Raw genomic sequence first — 20,772 nt, forward strand, 5'->3', positions numbered from 1 at the left:
TTGGCTTTCATTTAGACATCTTAATGGTTGAATAGTTGCCATTTATTATTAAATCTCTTATTTTGCAAGTTTAAACATTTCATTAAAATATGAAAAGAGACAATATATTAATATAATATACAATATAAAAATTGCACTTTTGATTTTAAAAGTATAAGAGCTATAGCCCCTCCAAACACTAGAGGGCCTTCTTCCGCTACCAGACTACAGCAAATCCCCATAACTTCCTGCATCCTTGCCCTGAATGTGAAAGTCCACTTCTTCATATATGCAGGTAGGAAAGCTTGACCGGTATTCTGCAGTAGGGATGCAACGATACCATTTTTTCAGATCCGATCCGATCCAGAAAATTCTGAGTATTGGCCAATTCCGAACTGATACCAGCGCAGTTTTTTTTTTTTTTAAATCAACGTAGAATTTCTATACCTCTGTGTCACTCTTTTGTGTGTTAAACACAATCTATTAGACAACTTCATTTTAATTAAAAATAACATTAAAAAATATATAGGGGCTGTTTACACCTGGTCACTTCATGCGTTTTGTAATATAAATCCGATCACTCAAACCGCTTCAGGAGGTGGTCTGGGCCGCATTCCAAACGAAACTGGACATGTAAACGCATCTGGATGTTGAAACCACATATGTACATTTTACTTGTCCCAAAATGTAAAAAATAAAAATAAACGTGTGAGACCGTGTTATAGGCTATATGACATTATAGTCAGATATGACTGCGCGAATGCAACACGCATCGCCGCAAACGAGTAGCTGAGTATCTCTTCAGCAAGCAGACACGCAAACTGCCGCGAATGCAACTGAAAGTAAGACGCAGACGATCAACACAATACTCTTCATTAAAAGTATAAGACAAACTTATCTTTCCAGTGCTGATGCCACGTGCTCTCCTATTGCGGTCTTTGATCTTGAAATGAGCTGATAATTAATCAAATGCAGCGCTTATCTTTTGATTTCGTTGACGTGAATTTCGTTACATTTAAATATAGCACAGGAATTGAAGATCGGATTTATATCCGTTTTGCGACTTTGTGGCCATGTGTAAATTGAAACGTTTTAACAAATCCGATAGATATCCGATCAGCGAAAACGCATGAAATGACCAGGTGTAAACAGGCCTATTCATAATCTATGACAAAAATATTATTATAAATTAGGTTAGTGGATAATTTAGCAGCAAAATTTATTCTAGAAAAATCATGAGTGCACAATTTTATAAAATCTAAACATTTAGTGATAACATTATTTAGTGGGGAACAAATAAAAGTGAATATGCGAAGGACTATATCTGGTCAAATGTTACCCTTTGCTCTTTGTATTGTTGTAAAATACATTAATGAAAACAAGTAAATTTATTTATTTATAAATATAAACTACAAAATTAAAAGACAGTTCTTTTAAAATAGCACAATGAAGGCAGTGAGAGCAGTCCTATCTATCATATATGTTGCTGCCTCCATTATTGTGCTATACATTAGATTATTAAAAGCCTTGATAGGACAGAACAAGAAATGCTATAAATAATCTTTCATTGCGCAAAAGCATTATAATACGAAAAGCTCCAATAGAGAGCGGCACAAAGCGCTCATGGCTTCCCGCAGAATGATGCGCTTGAAGCAGCACGGAGTCACAGCGCGCAGCTCCGCATAGAGAAGTTCAAAGCACAAAGGAAAGAGATATTGGTGCATAGCTTATTAAACCTGTGCATAGTTTATTGATCCTTTTCGTTTAACAGTTTTATTGAGCGCTCTTGGAGAGAGTTTCATCGTCTTGACTGTCTTAACCGAACGTGACAGTTTGAATGCTGAACGGAGGATGACAGACAGAAGCAGCAGAGAGAACCATTTACGTGAACTTGAATTTAAGGACTTAAATATTCATCTGTACCTCACATTAAACTATGGAACGGCTTCAGAACACTTGTACTTTGAGTTTATGGTGCCTTTTAATGTTTTTGTGCTTTAGTGGGGCTTAACAATAACACAGAATAGTATACACACAATATCGGATTTGGATCGGTCTCGATAAATTCCAGTATCGGAGCCGATACCGATCCTGAGTATCGGATCGATGCATCCCTATTCTGCAGGGGTTATTGTTTGGTTATATAGGTATCGATTATGTGTGTTTCTTAGGTTTGTATTTTATTGATCAGATATTCGCGTCATTTACATAAGTTAGCCTACCTAAAGCATGATAATAAAAATCTCTGAAAGGAGAAAACAGATGGTTTCACGAGGTCACTCGTACAGTAGCTGATCTGAAATTGCATCTGTGCATATGACTGACTTCTTACTCTGTCTGTACTTACATTTATTGTTTCTTGTATGTTTTACAGTCTTTCGTAATGAAAAGCTCCAAAGAAGCTGTGCAGGCGGCTGCCAAAGAGTTTCTTGATTTTGTCAATAAGGGAGTTTCACCTTATCATGGTAAGAATGGCATGGGGTTGAAATGCTGTATGTTGACTATGTAAATTGCATATAAAAATATACATTTCTACACTATACATTTTTAAAGTTTGGGCTACACTTTGTTGATAATTAGATTAACTAGCTTTACACTCTGACTAGATATGGCTCTTGGACATTGTACTTCACTGGCTGATAGATCTCCAGATATGGACAATAAATCTTGATCTAGACTTTGAAAGAATGCTCTTTCGCTTTTTTCTTAGATCACAGGCTTTGTAATGTCACTGTGATGTAAGCATTGTACTGGAACGTGCATGAGTTTAATTGTAAGTTTACACTTTGTATATCTAGGCTAACATCACCTTCTTCTGTATGTATTTTTCCTCCATCCTTCTTTGTCTCGCAGTGGTGGAGGAGTGTAAATCTCGCCTGCTGAAGGCTGGTTTTACTGAGCTTAAGGAGTTTGAGCATTGGGACATTAAACCTGCCAGTAAGGTGTGTGTGTGCGCTTTAATCTTAACATGTTTATCTTCAAAAGTAGAATTTGCTGAACATCCAACATGTCGATGAGTTTGTTTCTTCATCGTAACAGATTTGGAGAAATGTAGCATTGCATCACATGCTCACCAATGGATAAAAACATCACAATAATCCACATGACTCCAATCCATCAATTAGCATCTTGTGAATTGAAAAACTGTGTGTTTGTAAAAAAACAAAAACAAATCCATCATTAAGCTGTTTGAACTTTAAATTGTCACCTCTATACAAAATACCATAATCCATAATAACATATCCTCCCATGCAAAAGTTAATCGCCTGTTGTTCTCTCACATCAAAACATATTTAGAACGGTTTTGGACTATTTTCACACTGCTTGATTTGTGCATATTTCTCTCCTCATTCAGATGAGACAAAGTTTTAACTGGAGAAAGCAATATTATGGATAGAGGACTCAGTATTAATTAAAGCATTGTAATGATGGATTTGTTTATCACAAACTCTCAGCTTTTCACTTCACAAAACATTAATTGATGAACTAGAGTCGTGTTGAATACTTGTGTATTATTGTGTGATACTTGATATGTTTATACAGCTGGGGGAATGACTTTAAAAGGTGCATATAATAATAATAATAATAATAATAATGATGAAATCTCTTTGGCCGTAGCTTATTGTGTTATTTACATACAGAATGAGAAAAGGCTCATATTAAATATTTTTTCACTGTAGTCACTGTAATCTTTTTCTGTCCAGTATTTTGTAACCAGGAATTACTCTACCATTATTGCCTTTGCTGTCGGCGGTCTCTACAAGCCTGGAAATGGTTTTTCCATGATCGGGGCTCATACGGACAGTCCATGTCTGAGGGTGAGAAGAACAGACACAAGATGCCCTGTGAAAGGGCTTTGATATAGATAAAATATATCATCAGTTACCTTCGTGTTCCGTAGCTGTGTGTAGTAATTACATTATATCAGTCAGATAACTGTATTCCACATTAACGTACGTAGAGGATGTATTCGGGTATCATTCTTAATTTCTTGTGCGTGTGTTCTCAGGTGAAGCCACGTTCTAAGAAGACAAAGTTAGGCTTCTTGCAGGTAGGAGTGGAGTGTTATGGAGGAGGAATCTGGAACACTTGGTTTGATCGTGACCTGACCATCGCAGGTCGTGTAATAGTTAAGGTAAGCCTCTGTGATATAGAAATGTAAAATTAAAATGTGTAATGATTAGGGATGGGTACCGAAACTCGGTATTAAATCGGTCTCGGGGCTAAATTATGAAAGACCGGAGTATCGATAAGCTCTGACGTTATTCGGTACTTGATGTACACTACAAAATGTGTCAAAATGGCCGGTTACGAGAGTCTTCACTTTTATGTTTTAAGTGGACGAGAACAGCTGGGAGAAAATCCGATGCGTGTCAGTATATTGTCTTAAAGTATCAGACTGGAGCTTGAGCCATCAATGTTAATCAAACAACAAAATGCAAAGAGAAAATCACCCACAGCTCTTAATCTGAACAACGTTATAGCTTTAATAAACATAAATCTATCAGTACATACAGTGAAAACTATGCAGTGCTCATTTACATCTGATTACTTTTAGATTTATTTTGTACTTACCTGAACATTAATATTAGTAGACCTTCATGGAAAAATTAAAGCACTGTTTATTTCATTTCGTTTGTGTGTTTGTTTTATTGTATTTGTCAGTTTGTTTTACTTTGTTTCTTTGTTCATGTTGTTACTGTATCTTATCTTATGTATATAAAACACTAAAAATACCTGCACACTGGTGCATTTACAAATTGATGAAGTGCAGGCATTTTTAGTGTTTTATATACATAAGATAAGATACTGTAAGAATATGAACAAAGAAACAAAGTAAAACAAAAAGTACCGATAAGAATACCGTTAAAGTACCGGATCGATAAGCAGTATCGGTAAGAGTAGTAATACCGTTAAAACCTTAACGATACCCATCCCTAGTAATGATCTTTAGTTATATATGAATATCACTCACTTTTAACAGTGTTGTCTGTTTGTATGTTTTTATTCAGAGTGAAGGCAAGCTGGTGCAACGTCTGGTTCATGTTCCCCGTCCAATCCTCAGGATCCCCCATCTGGCCATTCACCTTCAGAGAGACATTAACGACTCGTTTGGACCTAACAAGGAAAACCATCTGTAAGCATGTATTTAGTCATAGGATAGGACAGATTGGAGGTACAAGACAGATAATCATGCTTGAATGCTGCTGATTTTGTATTTGTGTGTCTGTTGTAGAATACCTTTGCTTGCCACTGCCATTCGGGAGGAACTGGAAACAGGATCTGCCTCCTGTGGTGATGCCAGTAATGCAACATCTGTTGTAAGATCACACAAATTAATGGTTTAAGTGTACAAACCCACACAAGTCTGATTAAAGGGTTAGTTCACTCAAAAATGAAAATTCTGTCAATAATTACTCACCCTCTTGTCGTTTCAAATCTGTAGACCTGTGTTCATATTTTATATTTTTGATGAAATCCGAGAGCTTTCTGATCCTGCATAGACGGCAGCGGCACTACTACATTCAAGGCCAGAAATGTAGTAAGGACATCGATAAAATAGTCCATGTGACATCATTGGTTCAACTGTACTGAGATAGTCATTATTTTTGTTTTCTTTGTGCACAAAAAATTACGGTTAAACCACTGATGTCACATGGACTATGCTTGCGTGACATGCAAGAACAAACCTCATTGGTTGTCATACACCAAGCAAGCACCTTTAAATTTGCCAAAAACAAGCTTCTGTTTCCCATTTCTAATGTGCTTGATGTGCTTTTCGGAATGGTTAGTAACTGATCACAGAATCTTCATTTTTGGGCAAAAAAATTCTTTACTATTTTAAGTAAATTAAAAATAAAACATAAATTCAGTTGTTGAAGAATGCTACAAATTTATTTAGCACAGCACTATAATCTACAGTATTAAAAATGGATAATTTAAGATTTGTTAAAAAATATATTTTAATATTTTTATAGATTAATTTTAAATAAATGTTAGATAATGGCAAAAGCAGTCTAAATGTAAAAATGGGACGTGAGCATGCACAATAAAATATCAACTGTTTTCCGATCGCAGGATCTTCTCTAATTATTTTGCTGTGTTCAGGCAGAGAAGCATCACCCTCCGCTGATCCATATGCTGTGTGGACTGCTCGGGGTCGAGCCAAATGCTTTACTGGACTTTGAGCTCTGTCTGGCAGACACGCAGCCTGGCGTAAGTCACTTTGTCTTCATGTTAGACAAATACCCAAAAGATTTCAGTTTTGCTTTCTACTCTCTTTCTTTTTTTGAGGTTTTGCACAAAATTGTGCTGACATAAAGAGGATTAGTATGCAGGGTACATTTGTACTCGGCAAAGAGGATTGCTGTTATTTTACCTGACTGAAGAAAAGCCTTTAAATGTGAGAGTGGGACTACCGGCGGAATGAAACATTACTTTAGAGAATCTCGAAGGAACAAGACTAAGAGATCTAATAGTTCTCATTTCCATATGATTTACACATAATATAACTGTCTGTCAAAGCTGCAGCTATGGCTTCTCACCGGGGCTTTTTAACTGATTATCATGAGTTTTGACATGTTTTTGTGCTCTCCAGGCACTAGGAGGTGTCTATGAAGAATTCATCTTCTCTCCTCGTCTGGACAACCTGCACAGTTGTTTCTGTGCTCTCACGGTACGACAGAACACAGAGAGCAACATCTTATTAAATATTCAGTCATTCACTCACTCAGAAATGATCTGAGGAGTGATGATGAATTATTAATACATAATTATGTCCTCTCTCCCAGGCTCTCATGGACTCCAGCACACCTGATTCTCTAGCAAAAGATCCAAACATCCGTATGGTTACTCTATATGACAACGAAGAGGTGAGGCAAAAATGCAGTTTTGAGCAAACGTAGATTCTAAACCCATCTGTCTCTAGTCTCCTCACCCAAATAATTTGGCTTTTTTATTTATCAATAGGTGGGATCTGAGAGCGCTCAGGGAGCTCAGTCTAATCTGACTGAGCTGATTCTGCGGCGTCTAGCTTCGACTCCTGACAATCTGACCGCCTTCCAGGAGGCAGTGCCACTGTCCTACATGATCAGTGCGGACATGGCACATGCTGCACACCCTAACTACCAGTCAGTCTGTCACTATGGCAACTTGTTTGTTTCTATGGTATCACTTAAATCAGCTGTTTTTTACTGGTACAATCTATCATCACTATGGTGACACCGGATTTTGTGGTATTGTTTTAATAATGATCAAATTTCCCAGTCATGAGAAACACCTGGGAGTGTCAAGAATTATTTTAAGTCTCGGGAAAATGATAAAAATTAATGAAATCTCAAGTCTTGGGCATTTCTATAATATAAATATATATGAAAAAACCCAACTGCAGTTTGATTGAGATGAATTGGAATGCACAATTAAAAAACATGATTTTTGAGAATAGTTAAAAACAGAGTTATCTGTTTTTGCAAATGAACTCTTCATACATGTGTATATATATAATTTGTTGTTTATTTATATACACACTACTATTCAAAAGCTTGGAGGTTTTTTTTATTAATTTTTTTTTAAATAACTGATTTGCATTGAATGGATCAAATGACTTTTACATTGTTACTTCCATTTTAAATAAATAATTTTTTAACCTTCTATTCACCAAGGAAATTTAGAAACAAATGTATTGCCGTTTCCACAAAAAAATTAAGCAGTACAATTGTTTTCAACATTCTCGAGCACCAAATCAGAATATTAGAATGATTTCTGAGGAATCATATGACAGTAATCTGCCATCACAAGAATAAATCATATTATTTACATTTTATTAAAATTGTCCTTATTTTTTTTATTAAATAACAGACTTAATGGTGAGCATATAATACTTATTTCAAAAAAACATTAGAAAAAATCTTTCCGAGCCCAAACTTTTGAGCAGTAGTATGTCCATATATGTAATGTGAATATATAATATAATATGTTGTATGTATATGTGCAAAAAAAATCAATCACATACCAGGATTTTGTTTTCTACTCCACGTTGCCATTACTCAATGTGTTTTCTTGAATATATGGTTTATGAGGACACAAATGTGCAGAATGACATGGTTATTACAACGTACACATGGTTTTGGAGGACCATGGACCATAAAGCAAATGGATAAAAACATACTAAACTGTTTTTCAAAATGCCAGTAGTTTTCTGTGAGGGGTAGGTTTAGGGTAGATGGATAGAAAATACAGTTTATACCGTTTAAAAGCCATTGCCCCTCATAAACACAAATACAAGTATGTTTATGTTCAGTCTTGTGAGGTATTATATACACATGACATATCGTTCTTTTTACAGGGAGAAACATGAGGAAAACCACAGGCCAGCTTTTCATAAGGTAACAAACACACCCACCAATTCCTCCTATTCATGAAGACCTTAGCACAGCCTAATCAGTTAAATCTCTTGTGTGTCCTGGATCAGGGTCCAGTCATAAAGTTTAACAGTAACCAGCGCTATGCCACCACTGCTGTAACTGCTGCCATATTACGAGTGATTGCTGGAAAAGTGTGTGTACCTCTGCAGGTAAACAGAACATTCCCCCTCCCTTGTATTTCATTACATCCTGCTTAACCATCTGGCCTTCCCAAGAATCTTCTGCTATATAAATAAGTTAAAGTGATCCTCATAATCTAAGCTAAAATTAGTATCACTGCTCTGAAGAAGTGAAATCTTAAGAGAAGGATATTGTGTGGTTTGTTTTTGTTGGTAGGGATTTAGTGTTTGTTGATGAAGAATGTGATCTGTCTACATACCTTCTAAATGTATGAACACTGCTCCTAGCAACAAGCTGCTCACAAGACCGTGTGGGATTTATAAACAGAAGAGTGCAGCAGAATGATGTAGAAAGGGTGAAAAAAAATCTTGCCTTGGTCACCAGGACACCAAATTCCCTCTTTAATACACAATTAAAACTGATAGAAATTAGCTCTCTTCTCTCTGTGTGGAATGGACATTGATATTAGAAACAGCATGAGATCTCATCAAGTGAGATCTCATCATTTACACAGGATGTGATGGTTAGGAACGACAGTCCATGTGGAACAACAATTGGGCCGATTTTAGCATCTCGTTTAGGAATGGCAGTCCTAGATCTCGGGGCACCACAACTTGCCATGCACTCCATTCGTGAAATGTGCTGCACATCTGGAGTTCTCCAGACCACCACCCTATTTAAGGTAAATTTACAAACTATTTTTAAAAGGCCTGTTATTTTTGATCAAGAACAGGTAAAGGATTTTCACCATAGCACAAGGGTTAAATCAATATTTTAAAAATGAAATTTGCCATTTTATTTTCAATTTGTAATTCCTCCTAATTTCATTTCAAATCTGTATGACTTGATTTCTCCCTTGGAACACAGGAGAAGTTGGCAAAAAAAAAATGAACCATGAATCAGAATCTTAATATTGAGTTTTTGGTGAATAAATTATTCTGACAGGTATATATTAAAAAGATCAAGCACATAATAAAGATTTTAAAGCGTCATGCTCCATTCATTGTTATTGTGTAGAAAGGAGTGACCAGTACACTTTTCTGTATCATGGAAGAAGGAAACAACATGAGAATGAATGTTTGGGATTGTCTTATGAATGTTTACCAAGTCTGTTTTGGGTTCTTCTAACTGTGTTGTAATATGCAGGGCTTCTTTGAGCACTTCCCCTTTGTAAGAAGCACAGTAACTGTGGACTAGACTGTGAGAGGGATTCTCCAGAACCACACAGATGGGATACATGGACGTCATAACTAGGGAAATCAGTATCACTTTTTCAACTCCCATTCATTTTCTCATCATATCCATCATTGCCATCTGTCTATCTGTCTACATATGTCCATTCATTTATCACTTGGATAAACATGGAGAGTTTGTACACTATACTGTAGCACTTGAAGTGTTGCCATACACTCAATTTTGTGAAGTTGTTAATAAAACCAATAAACCTTTGATGCCCTTGTTTTCATGTCTTCCATTAATGCTATTTTCTGAGCATGTCACGTGTCTTGAATTTGTAAGCATGAAGTCCAATCCCCAGACCAATAATGGCCATTATGACGTAATTTGTGTATAACTCAAAATAACTGCATTACTGCACTGATCGTCGTGCCCACTTTCCGGGTTTTCTGTCTGTCCGGTCCTCTCACCCCCTCCCTTTGGGAGCGCGCTGGTGCTCCTTCTCGCAAAACACTCATCTTTATCACACTCTTACCCAAGTCTCGTGTTTGTGGAGTTTGGCACACGCGCAACATCACACTGCTCGCTGTGTCATCTAAATATGTCGGTGTAAACGAGAATAGGGGAAAGAGAAGCCGAGGAAAGATGAAATCGGCGCGTCTGTGGATGCTTGTCTGTTTGGCGACTGCGTGTTGTCAGCTTGGCACCGGTGATAGATACGGTATGTCAAGAGCACGAGCCACAGGTTAACTTCAGCTGACTGAATGATGCATGATTCAACTGCGGAAAACGATTAGTATTAAATATCAGCTTTAAATATGCACGCCTCCGTCCCCAACTTACATTAAATGCATAGGCAACATAGACTTTAGATTTTTATTTTTTTTTACTTTAACGCTTACAATGTGACATCCATCATCTAAATATGCATTATAGGAATTAGTAAAAACGCGTTATGTTTGGGTTTTGAACACCTGCACAAGAAGTATGAGCATGCATGCAAAACGCTATTTGTAAATTTGTTGCATGCATTTAATAATTTTGTCAAAGAAAATCGTGAGCTTGCTGTGAATGTTGACGTCGATGAGATAAAGCTTGTCTCGGGTGGGATGAATGGCAGCGCTTGAAAATGTTTCATTATGGTGAATGTACCTCATGTTTTCAAATATTGTCTTTAAGATTATGATAAAATAGTAATTTATATTTTAATTATTAGCATTCAATTAATCTTATTATTTTGGCTAAATGTTTTAAGTTACCTGAATTGTTTTAGCCAAAATGTAAATGAACTATTATTAAACTAAGTTTGTGGTGTTTGGTAATGAGTGAAATCAGGATGTTCATTGAGAATGTTAGAAAGAATTTTTGAATTAAAAGCTTTTAAGACCTTAAAAATGTGTGAATTGTGCAAAATTAGAATTTATATATTTGCTTAATTTTTTCTTGTTTATTTACTGTATTATATAACATTCGTATTCTCTGGAAAAAGTGAAGACAGTGTTTGGCGATCTGGCGACATCTGATAACGGCATGATTCAGAGACCCCGCAATAACGCAGCCTACACGGCCAGTCTAGTAGAAATGTATGGCTACACCGACGCGAGCTGCCTTAGCAGTGTTGGGAGTTAACACTGTTTTTATTCTGGTACTATATGATTATTTAGTGTCATTAATTACTATAATTTCAACATTTCATAAATCTTCTGCCTTCATAAACATTTGACGACTTTCATTCGCGGCCATAGTCCATTGCTGAGAGGTCTTGTTCTGTTTGTTGTGGTGTGAAAATTCAGCACCATGGACAGCGGAAGTAGTCAACATGTAATAGCACACAATGGGTCTGTTTGGGAGCAATTGTTCTCAATTGATTTGAAGTTGATTGGGTGTATCATGTTTACGAGGGGGGTCGGAGTACATGTGTTCTAAAGAGATGGTATGTTCGCTTGTGCATTGCATTTGTATTAGCTCCTCTTCTGCAGGCTGACTCACCACTGAAGAGCCATCCCACGTCATTCTCATAACAGCCGTCACTGTGAGGGCACACGTCACTCAGAAGCATACAGAACTCTGTGGGAATGTCTCATAAAGCTATGAGAGAGCTGTTGTGTAGGAAGGCTAACAGCTTCAATTGATAGCCATGTGTCAAAGGTGGCAGAAGATGTGGAAATATTGTTTCTAGATTAAGAAACAATGAGCTCTTCTCTTTTGCCTCATATACGATCTCAGTAAGACTTTACATTTATTTTGATAGAGGAGGCGTACAGCAGACTGAAGCAGGAACTCCCACTCATGTAACCAACTTTCATCTCAATGATTCAATTATGTATTACTAGTGTGTCTGCCTAACTCTCAAGTATGTGTGTGTGTGTGTGTTTGAGGGAGCACAAGGGTACTGGAGGAAATGGAAGGTTGGCAGATTGCACATTTTGGTATGCTTTCAAACAAACTTGAACAATTGGCTTGTCCTGCAGATATTGATAGTGCAAATCCTATTAGGGAGCATTTGTACAGAGATGCAGATGGCAGTTGGAGCCGGTCTTGCTTGTTTTGTCTCTCAGCATTCTGGCAAATCTTAACTAATGTCCATTATGGTGGTTGGTTATTATTCCAAATCATTACTTGTTTGTTGCTATGGAGTTAAAGTGACTGACAGTGTCTGATAATCAATTGCACACACTGACATATGGTGCTGAAATGGTCCGATCTGTGCTTGTGGTCTGTATTTAGCTCTTTCTGGAACTGTAATTCACATCTATGGCATGTTTGTGCTGCTGTGACATAGTATACATCTTGAAACAACCTGCTCGCATATGAGAAGAGAGGGTCTGTGCTGGTCTATTTTATCAAATGTCAGAAAAACAATTACCCTTTCATACTCTCTCTTTTCTATTTCTCTGACAAGGTTGTCTGTTTGATGGAGGCCTGTGTTCCAGTGGTCAGATTTGCTGGGATGGTGAGTGCTGCCATATTTTACAGTTTCAGTTTTTGACCCTTGTACAATGTGGCTCATTACTGGGGGGGTTATGAAAATAATTTTTTTTTTTTTATGATTGATATATATAGGTTTGATCTTTGACTATTTTGTAGCTGTTAGCTAAAGCTGATAGTGCAGTAGAGTGTGTAAAAAAAATCATTGACTACACAGTAAACACTCACTTTCACCAGCACCTGGTCTTAACCAATCAGTGTTCTTCAACCGTTTCCATGGCAACCGTGACATCACACAACTTCACCCTCTCCGTAGTCTCTGTTTGTCGAATAGAAGCAGAAAGAGCAGGGGTTAGATAGTGAAATATAGAAAGGAAGAGATCCTCAGATAAACATTTATAACAAACGTGTAGGTTATTTTTTTGTCAGTTTGTGACTATCACAAATACATTAAATAAAAAGCTGATCTCAGCAGGCAATGTCCACTGTCTATATTCCTACAAGAGATAAGGTTTCTGTATGTGTGTTACAGATGAGCTGTTTGGTCAGTGTCTTACACAAAAGCAGGAAAGGTTTCGCTACAGGGTGACTGCAGTTCTACTGGACAGACTGCAGTCATTACTGCAGATGCTTATGAAGGAAGGTGAGTTTCACATGGAAATTTTAAAATGCTTCTTCAGTGCAGACTGAATTTCTAAGCACTTTTCCTGGTTGAAAAACGATGGTTGCCATAGCAACAACAAAATGTAAACACAATGGGCCAAGTGATTCATCCACCTGCATGTGACAGATAATCGTCCACATGTTGCCACAGTAACCAAGGTCAAATGAATACGTAAATGTATGTGTAAATGTACCCAAAGTCTCTTTAAGACAAGTCATGCCACTCGGCGGCCATCTTTGAAACGCATCCAAGTGCAGCTCCTATCTCTTTGTATGGGGAAACATCAAATTCTCCAAAACTGTTCACTAAGTTTACGATTAAATTTCATATTTGAAATCACCAATGAATCGGACAACAACTGTGTCATAAATGTATCTTTTGCTCAAAATAGTGTTATAAAAAGCGTATTTCTCAGGCTAGATCAGCCAGTGCGCATGATGCGCTGACTTTACCGATTAGCGATTGGCTCTTTCATTCAGAAGGCGGGGCTTCCTGCGATTGAGCGGCCATATTGAGAGTTGCATTTTTTTTATTTTATTGAAAGCTTGGAACAAAACAACAAAAACAATAACAATCGTCATTGTCAAAACACAACAATCCAACAACCGCTCGGGGACATTCAGTCTTTCAGTCCAAAGGAAGTGCCACGTCCTTCAACAAAGTCATTGTTCTTATGGCTTTCAAGTTCGTGGAGAACTCAATAGAGTCTGGGAATGTGTCGTCACAAGGGCAATGCATTCTGGGAATTTAGGTCACGGGAGCTGCCGCGGAGACTGGATAATATAGTGATATTATTTAATGTTTCTATTATTCTTCTTAAGATCGCGTTGGAGTGGTTAAGGCTCACTTTACATCATTTGCCATAGCCCTTTGCACAGCCGGTGTGAAAAAATGTGATTTTTTTCAGCCTTAGAAAGCTGAAAGAGGTATTTCCTGCAGACATTAACAGCTGCCATAAATTAGCCCTTATCGATGTCTGCATGAAACACCTCTGCTTTTGATTAACACTGTGTTGATACAGTAAGCTTTAATCATTCCAACGCGATCTTAAGTTGAATCACATAAAATAATAGCCTATGAAGCTAGAACCACCAAACTCAGCCCAGCTCTTCAGACTGATCTCACTTAGTGTGCTATATCTTTTCTAACTGATCCGACTTATAGTTTTCATAAAAATTTATATTAAAAATCATAAAAATCCCATAGACTTACATTCATGGAATGTTCAGATGAGCCAAGACTATTCAAACTCCAACTGTCAAAATTCAAACGTAAACAAACTGAAGCCATTAGACTCAATCAGACTTCCCTTCTATGTACTATTTCTAATCCATTCAAACTCATCTATCTAATATTTCTAATTAATCTATCTATCCTAGCGACATGATAATCATGCTAGAAACATACTAACAATATGCTAGAAGCTTGCAAATCATGCTAGCAACATGCTAATCATGCTAGCAACCTGCTAGCCACTTGCTAATCATGCTAGAAACATGCTAGTGACATGCTAGTAACTTGCTAATCATGCTAGAAACATGCTAGCGACATGCTAGTCACTTGCTAGTCATGCTAGCAACATGCTAGTCACTTGCTAATCATGCTATCAACATGCTAGTGACTTGCTAATCATGCTAGAAACATGCTAGTGACTTGCTAATCATGCTAGAAACATGCCAGCGACATGCTAGTCACTTGCTAGTCATGCTAACAACATGCTAGTCACTTGTTAATCATGCTAGAAACATGCTAGCAACATGCTAGTCACTTGCTAATCATGCTACCAACCTGCATATGCATATAACATACTTATTTCTAATCTATCTATCTATCTATCTATCTATCTATCTATCTATCTATCTATCTATCTATCTATCTATCTATCTATCTATCTATCTATCTATCTATCCTAGCGACATGCTAATCATGCTAGAAACATACATATAAACATACTAACAATATGCTAGAAGCTTGAAAATCATGCTAGCAATATGCTAATCATGCTAGCAACCTGCTAGTCACTTGTTAATCATGCTAGAAACATGCTAGCAACATGCTAGTCACTTGCTATCTATCTATCTATCTATCTATCTATCTATCTATCTATCTATCTATCTATCTATCTATCTATCTGTGTAACTATCTATCTAAACTTTTAAACTGTTTCAAGATAATCATGCTAAAAACATGCTAGCAACAATATCTATGTAATCCATCCATCTAAATTTTCAAACTTCAAGCTTTTACAACTGCTTTTAAACTTTAAGGCTAGGCTTTCTCAAGCCAACCTAAAGTTTGTCTTGACAAACTTTTTTATCTAGTTGCTCTTTGTACTTCCTCAGGAGTAAAAATGCTATCACAGAAACATCTATCACTTTCAGATATAATCTTAACATAATTAAATTTTGTCACTGTAGTTTGCTATTTCTTTTGGATCTTTATCAATTTTGCATCAACACAAAGTTGTTCAATTGTTGAGAGGGTAAAATTACGCTTTTCTATCTTAAAAAAAATATGCGGAATTGAGATCTCCCTCTTCAAGCCATTTTTTTCCTAGATCTTATATAAGCACCCTTAGCCTTTGATAAGTATAATTCATCCAATTTCATTTGCAAATCTGAAATTTCAGATTTTTCCTCTAGAGACATGCCATCAAAATTATTAGACCGAGATAATTTCATGATTAGGTTGTCTTCAAGAACCCTTCTTTTTTTGGCTAAACGTGTTCCAACTTTTCTTAAATAAATACCTGTCTCAAACTTAAAAAGCTTCCAATTGGTACCAAAAGAATTTTGAATTGTGGCTGCTTTCCAATAGCTAGCAATTAATTCTTTAATTTTATCCTTTACATCTGGTAATTCTAACAGTGAACTGTTAAGTTTCCACAAAGAAGCTCTGCATTGGCCTGTTACATAATCTGCCATTAAAGGGGTATTAATAAAGATAGTTTTGAAAGAGTTGCATTTTTCCCCATTCAAAACAATATCTTTGATGAGTCAATGACACGATGCAATGACAATTGCATTTTTAATGTTTTTTATAAAAGTCAAATAAAATACATTAAAAATGCAATTACTTAAAACACCACTTCTATGAAGAATGTTTTTAATTTCTGTTTTTTTTAGGGCATAAAGTTAAAAGGGCATAAAAAGCCTTTTTAATTCTCAAAAAGAAAACCTTATGATGATATATCATATGGGACCACTGCAGACAATTGTGAATCCTTACCTTGTAAAACTCTTACAAAAGCTCATGATATTAATTTTAGTAATATGTAATGTTATTGCTTAATTTTTACCACAAATTACATTTTTAGAATCCAAAACAAATACAAAGAGAACATTTATAAGAACTTATCTGACAAGTCTTTTAAACTAGATTTTTCCTTTTCTTTATTATTGAAATTATTATTTTGTCATTTACAAACATTATAAAGCTTTTTGGTTGCTCTGAGCCAATCTGAATTATTTTGCAGGATTAACTTGGCAGGATGATGTCACTCAGGCAATGATTAAGAAGGAGCTAAGCAAAGTTCCGAAGATCCCACTTTCTTCTGGGAATGGCCCATCCACAGAGTAACTCTTACTTTAGTCATGTAATCACATTTCTCTCAATTTCCATGTTTTATTTCACTGCATTGATTTCTTTATGAATTTCTCCGTTATCAAAGGTCTCAGAGTGGCCCTACAAACCAGCTCAAACCCAAAATGGTGCAGCCCCATATGGACTACATGATTGTCGACCCACCTCAGTCATCTCTCCATATGCAGAGCCTGGATCCTTATAGTTACCAGCGAGTGAGAGCCCAAACACAAAGCCCTTTTGTTACACTGCACTGGTTGTAGCTTGGAGCATTGGTCTACAACTACTTCTCTTTAATTTCAGCATCATGTCTTTTTGCCTTACAGTATGGTTACCAAGATGAAGAGGAGCGTTCTTTGAACCTTGTGGAGGGAGGCAGGTACCCACCGGCCTCTTCTCGCATTATGGGAAATTCACCACTTCCTCCATCTCTAGATAAAGATGATCAGCTTCTGCAGGATCTGATGACTCTCCTCCTTTCTTCGCCTGCACAGCCCACGTCACGCCATCGTGTGACAGCACCTCACTCCACCTCATCTTTTTTCCAGGATCTGGACTTCCCGCTTGACTACAAGGACTATAGCAAGAACTTCTTTTCCCAGGATGAAAAGATCAATAGTCAACAGGAGCAAAGGAAAGGTCCTCAGAAGTATGGAGTGTTTTCTGGGCACAGTGGTGAGATAGTGTTAATGTTTTTCATTTCAAAAATCTGTTCCTACAAAGTATTTGCATATTTTGGCAATGACTTCTGAACTCTGACCCCAGGACCCACTCAACAGAGCCTAAATGAGCTGCTCCTGCAACATGGATTTAATCTAAACCATCTGAACCCTGAAGAGATGGAGCGTCTGTTCACTGTCCTTCAGCTCATGCAAAATGAACCAACAAACAATCAGAGAAAACGTGAGCACCCTGAGATTTCACTTTTTTATAGAATATCAGTTTACAACTTCAAGATATAGTGTACACACCATATATTTGGAGCTCCAAAAAATATGTAAAGTCATAACTGCTTGTTTTCCTTCATTCAGCTGAAACAAAGGATTCCTCTGTGTCTCCAAAAGTGGTGAGCATCAAAATGTTTCAGCTGTTTTTAAGTGATTTAAGTCTGGACTACACTACCTGACTTAAATTCTGATTAGATTTTAAAAACACTAGACATCATACACGTGCCAACTTGTAAATTGTTACAGAGAAAAAACTGGACATCCCACCCTAAAACGGACCATGTTCTACCAGACTTTCAGTTCATTCTGAAAACAATAAACTCACGCAGAAATGCAGCTGGGAGACAAATCAAAACAAAATATCCTAACATCAGCTTAAAATATCAGTCATGGACTGGATGGAATCATAGTCTCAAGCTAAAAACTGAAGTCTGTGCCCATCATACATTATGCAATTTATTGTCAAATCAGTCAGCTCTGCAGACTGGCTTTGACTCATCCAAACTGCAAATCTTTAAAAAAGTTATGTAGAGTACTTCAGCCTTCAGTGATATTACAAGGTTGAGTTGATCTCAGTAGTAATGCTGTATATTACCTGCAGGGGGCAGCAATTGTTAACTCAAAATATTATGAACATAAATAGATTATATGTGGGAAACATGAGCCATGATTATGTGTGATTTGTTTTGTCGTCTTTTTTATCTTTTAGGCCTCTTAAGGTCATTGCACACTGAGTCCAAAATTTTCTCACGTTAAAAAATAAATACGCCCTCTCGTTGTGTCAATCACGTTTACACACTGCCTCCGAAACTTTCGTCCAAAATTTACCTGCAATTTGTAAATTATTTTTTTTTCCATACTGATTTTTTTTTCAAGTGTATATCATACATGGAACAAATTATTATCTATAGCCAGTTAACTTGACATCATGGCATGTCTTATGTGCTCTATCAGATGAAGATTACAGAGGGGGAGATGACCCATGTGGTGGAGAAGGCTTCTGCCCCAGCTAAAAATTCCTCCTTCAATTCTCCACTCAACCCTGAGCCCGAAACCTCCCCCAAGGGTTCCCAAGGGGCCTCCCAGGATAACTCCATCCCAATGGGTGCTAGTTCACTAGGGCCTTCATCTCTCAAACAAGAGGATGGACGACTTGGAAAGGGAGTTTTGAGTGTGAAGCCAGGAAAGAATGAAACCAAGTTAAAGGAGGAATTTGGATACATTGTCACCAATCAGAGGTACAACTAACAGTTCAGACTGTTGGACTGAGTGTTAGTCTATGTGGGTGTTCCTTTTGTCTGAAAGTAAAGTAGTCATGTGGTATTGGTTTTCAAAACACTACATTAACGAAGGACGTGGGGGCACACGTCAAACTGGCTATTCAGTGGAGAGTCTGTTTGTGTGTTGTTTTTGCGAGTTCTGTGTTAGTTTGTGCTTGTGAAAGTGCGTGTGTATGTATGTGTATGTGTCTCTACAGCCTTCTCACTCTGTCCGATGGGGTTCATCTACTGAAGACCCTTGCTGAGAGGATCCATCTCACCACTGGCTCTTTCATCAATATCAGGTAGGCCTAGATTTAGAGCAGGGAGGTGGAAACAGCTGAGTAGATTCCCAGATTTTGCTTTGGTGGTGGGCCTTGATTAGATCTTGAAAGTATACTAACCCCTAAGCTTTATTTAATTCACAAAGCTTGCAGAGGCATTTACTAACACAGAATTTGAAGATATGGAAAAACAGAGGCAAGCTGTTTAACCTAACTTAGCTTAACCAATGGTTTATTTATTTGACAATTATTTTATCAATGCAAACAGCCTTGATTGCTGTTTGTTGATGTGGTTAGGAAGCAAATGCTAATCCCACTAACCCTTTTTACTAAATCAAACTGTGGTGAGCTGGAACCTTGATCCATTGTCCTTGGAGGACAGAGGGGGATGGCTAAGACGGAAAGAATGAGAGAGAAAAGGCAATGGAATGAACTGACCTCAAAAGTGGATTTGCTCCACTACTTATCCTCCCTTTATTGCTGGGATCCCAATATCTAACACACATAAACTGGGTCTGAAATTAACACCCGCCAAATACGGAATAAAATCAACCGGGGTGGGTAAACTCACTAGCCAATTTGACAAGTTATGATTCATAAATTGTCAACACTTTGCATGCCATCGCTATCAGAGTCCTTCCCCTAAGATGAGCCTCCAAGACAAAGCTTAAAGACGATCGGCCAGTGGATGAGAAGCACCACACCATGGCATGTATTTACAATTTGAATATGTGGAAAACTCACAGTGAATTTGTTTCTATTTTATTTGATTTTATGGTATCTGCAAACAATGATTAACAACAACAACAACAAAAAACGAAAGCCATTCAACGATTCAGTCAGATTTATTAATAAATATATTTAAGTCTAAGCTTAAATTTTGATAATCTGGTTTATTTCTAATAGTATGTAGCCAAATAGTACACTGTAAAAAATGATCGTGATTTAACGGTAAAAAACTGTGAAAATGCTACGGTAAAAACCTGTTACATGGTTAACGGAAACTTCCTGTAAAATTTACAGGGAAAAACCGTAAACTGATGTTCCCAGAATTCCCTGCGTTCCATTTCAAATTCTGTTTGAATTTGACGTTTTTTCTTTGAAATAACTATGTTTCTTCTTAGTTTTTTCTTATCAGTTATGTTTATTAGGGTTGTATGTTACATCTAATGTTGTTAAATTAATGTTTATAGCATATTTCATTTTTAGGAGTCTCACCATGATGGTGTTTAGTGCTTGTATGAATGACACTGCATCTGCACCTTCTGTAAATGCTATTGTTTAAAAGTTGCTTGTGATGGGTTTGGCTCATCATGGGACTTTCTCATCATCACCTGCATTTGGTGGTTATCAGTGTATTTCAAAAGAACAAAACAGATTTCAGTACTTTAATAGGTTGGTATATTAAGA

General features: G+C 37.0%; 2 protein-coding genes across 3 annotated transcripts in view; both read left to right on the forward strand.

Moving 5' to 3' along the window:
* The first annotated feature begins 195 nt into the window (after positions 1 to 195).
* On the forward strand, positions 196 to 9,983 carry LOC306878910 (aspartyl aminopeptidase-like). Of its 2 annotated transcripts, XM_079431507.1 has the most exons (15): positions 196 to 274; positions 2,354 to 2,444; positions 2,833 to 2,921; positions 3,684 to 3,797; positions 3,989 to 4,114; positions 4,992 to 5,116; positions 5,216 to 5,300; positions 6,088 to 6,195; positions 6,578 to 6,655; positions 6,771 to 6,851; positions 6,949 to 7,109; positions 8,324 to 8,363; positions 8,450 to 8,551; positions 9,037 to 9,204; positions 9,669 to 9,983. In XM_079431507.1, exons 1-15 carry the CDS (start codon positions 269 to 271, stop codon positions 9,717 to 9,719), a joined length of 1,425 nt encoding a protein of 474 aa, XP_079287633.1. In that variant the 5' UTR covers positions 196 to 268; the 3' UTR covers positions 9,720 to 9,983. The 2 variants fall into 2 exon arrangements, with proteins under 2 accessions (XP_079287633.1, XP_079287632.1); XM_079431506.1 differs by lacking the exon at positions 9,669 to 9,983 and having other exon boundaries at positions 9,037 to 9,449.
* A 360-nt stretch (positions 9,984 to 10,343) lies between these two features.
* LOC306878911 (receptor-type tyrosine-protein phosphatase-like N) overlaps positions 10,344 to 20,772 on the forward strand; it is a gene marked incomplete at its 5' end in the record, with an annotated part of 30,222 nt that continues 19,793 nt past the window's right edge. Inside the window, 10 exons of the mRNA XM_079431508.1 lie at positions 10,344 to 10,419; positions 12,601 to 12,651; positions 13,159 to 13,269; positions 16,766 to 16,865; positions 16,961 to 17,087; positions 17,199 to 17,547; positions 17,638 to 17,775; positions 17,904 to 17,938; positions 18,774 to 19,057; positions 19,297 to 19,383. Coding sequence (XP_079287634.1) covers positions 10,344 to 10,419; positions 12,601 to 12,651; positions 13,159 to 13,269; positions 16,766 to 16,865; positions 16,961 to 17,087; positions 17,199 to 17,547; positions 17,638 to 17,775; positions 17,904 to 17,938; positions 18,774 to 19,057; positions 19,297 to 19,383 — 1,358 coding nt within the window. The remainder of the gene's footprint in view (positions 10,420 to 12,600; positions 12,652 to 13,158; positions 13,270 to 16,765; positions 16,866 to 16,960; positions 17,088 to 17,198; positions 17,548 to 17,637; positions 17,776 to 17,903; positions 17,939 to 18,773; positions 19,058 to 19,296; positions 19,384 to 20,772) is intronic.

The sequence above is a fragment of the Barbus barbus genome (genome assembly GCF_936440315.1).
Source record: "Barbus barbus genome assembly, chromosome: 13".
Taxonomy (NCBI): domain Eukaryota; kingdom Metazoa; phylum Chordata; class Actinopteri; order Cypriniformes; family Cyprinidae; genus Barbus; species Barbus barbus.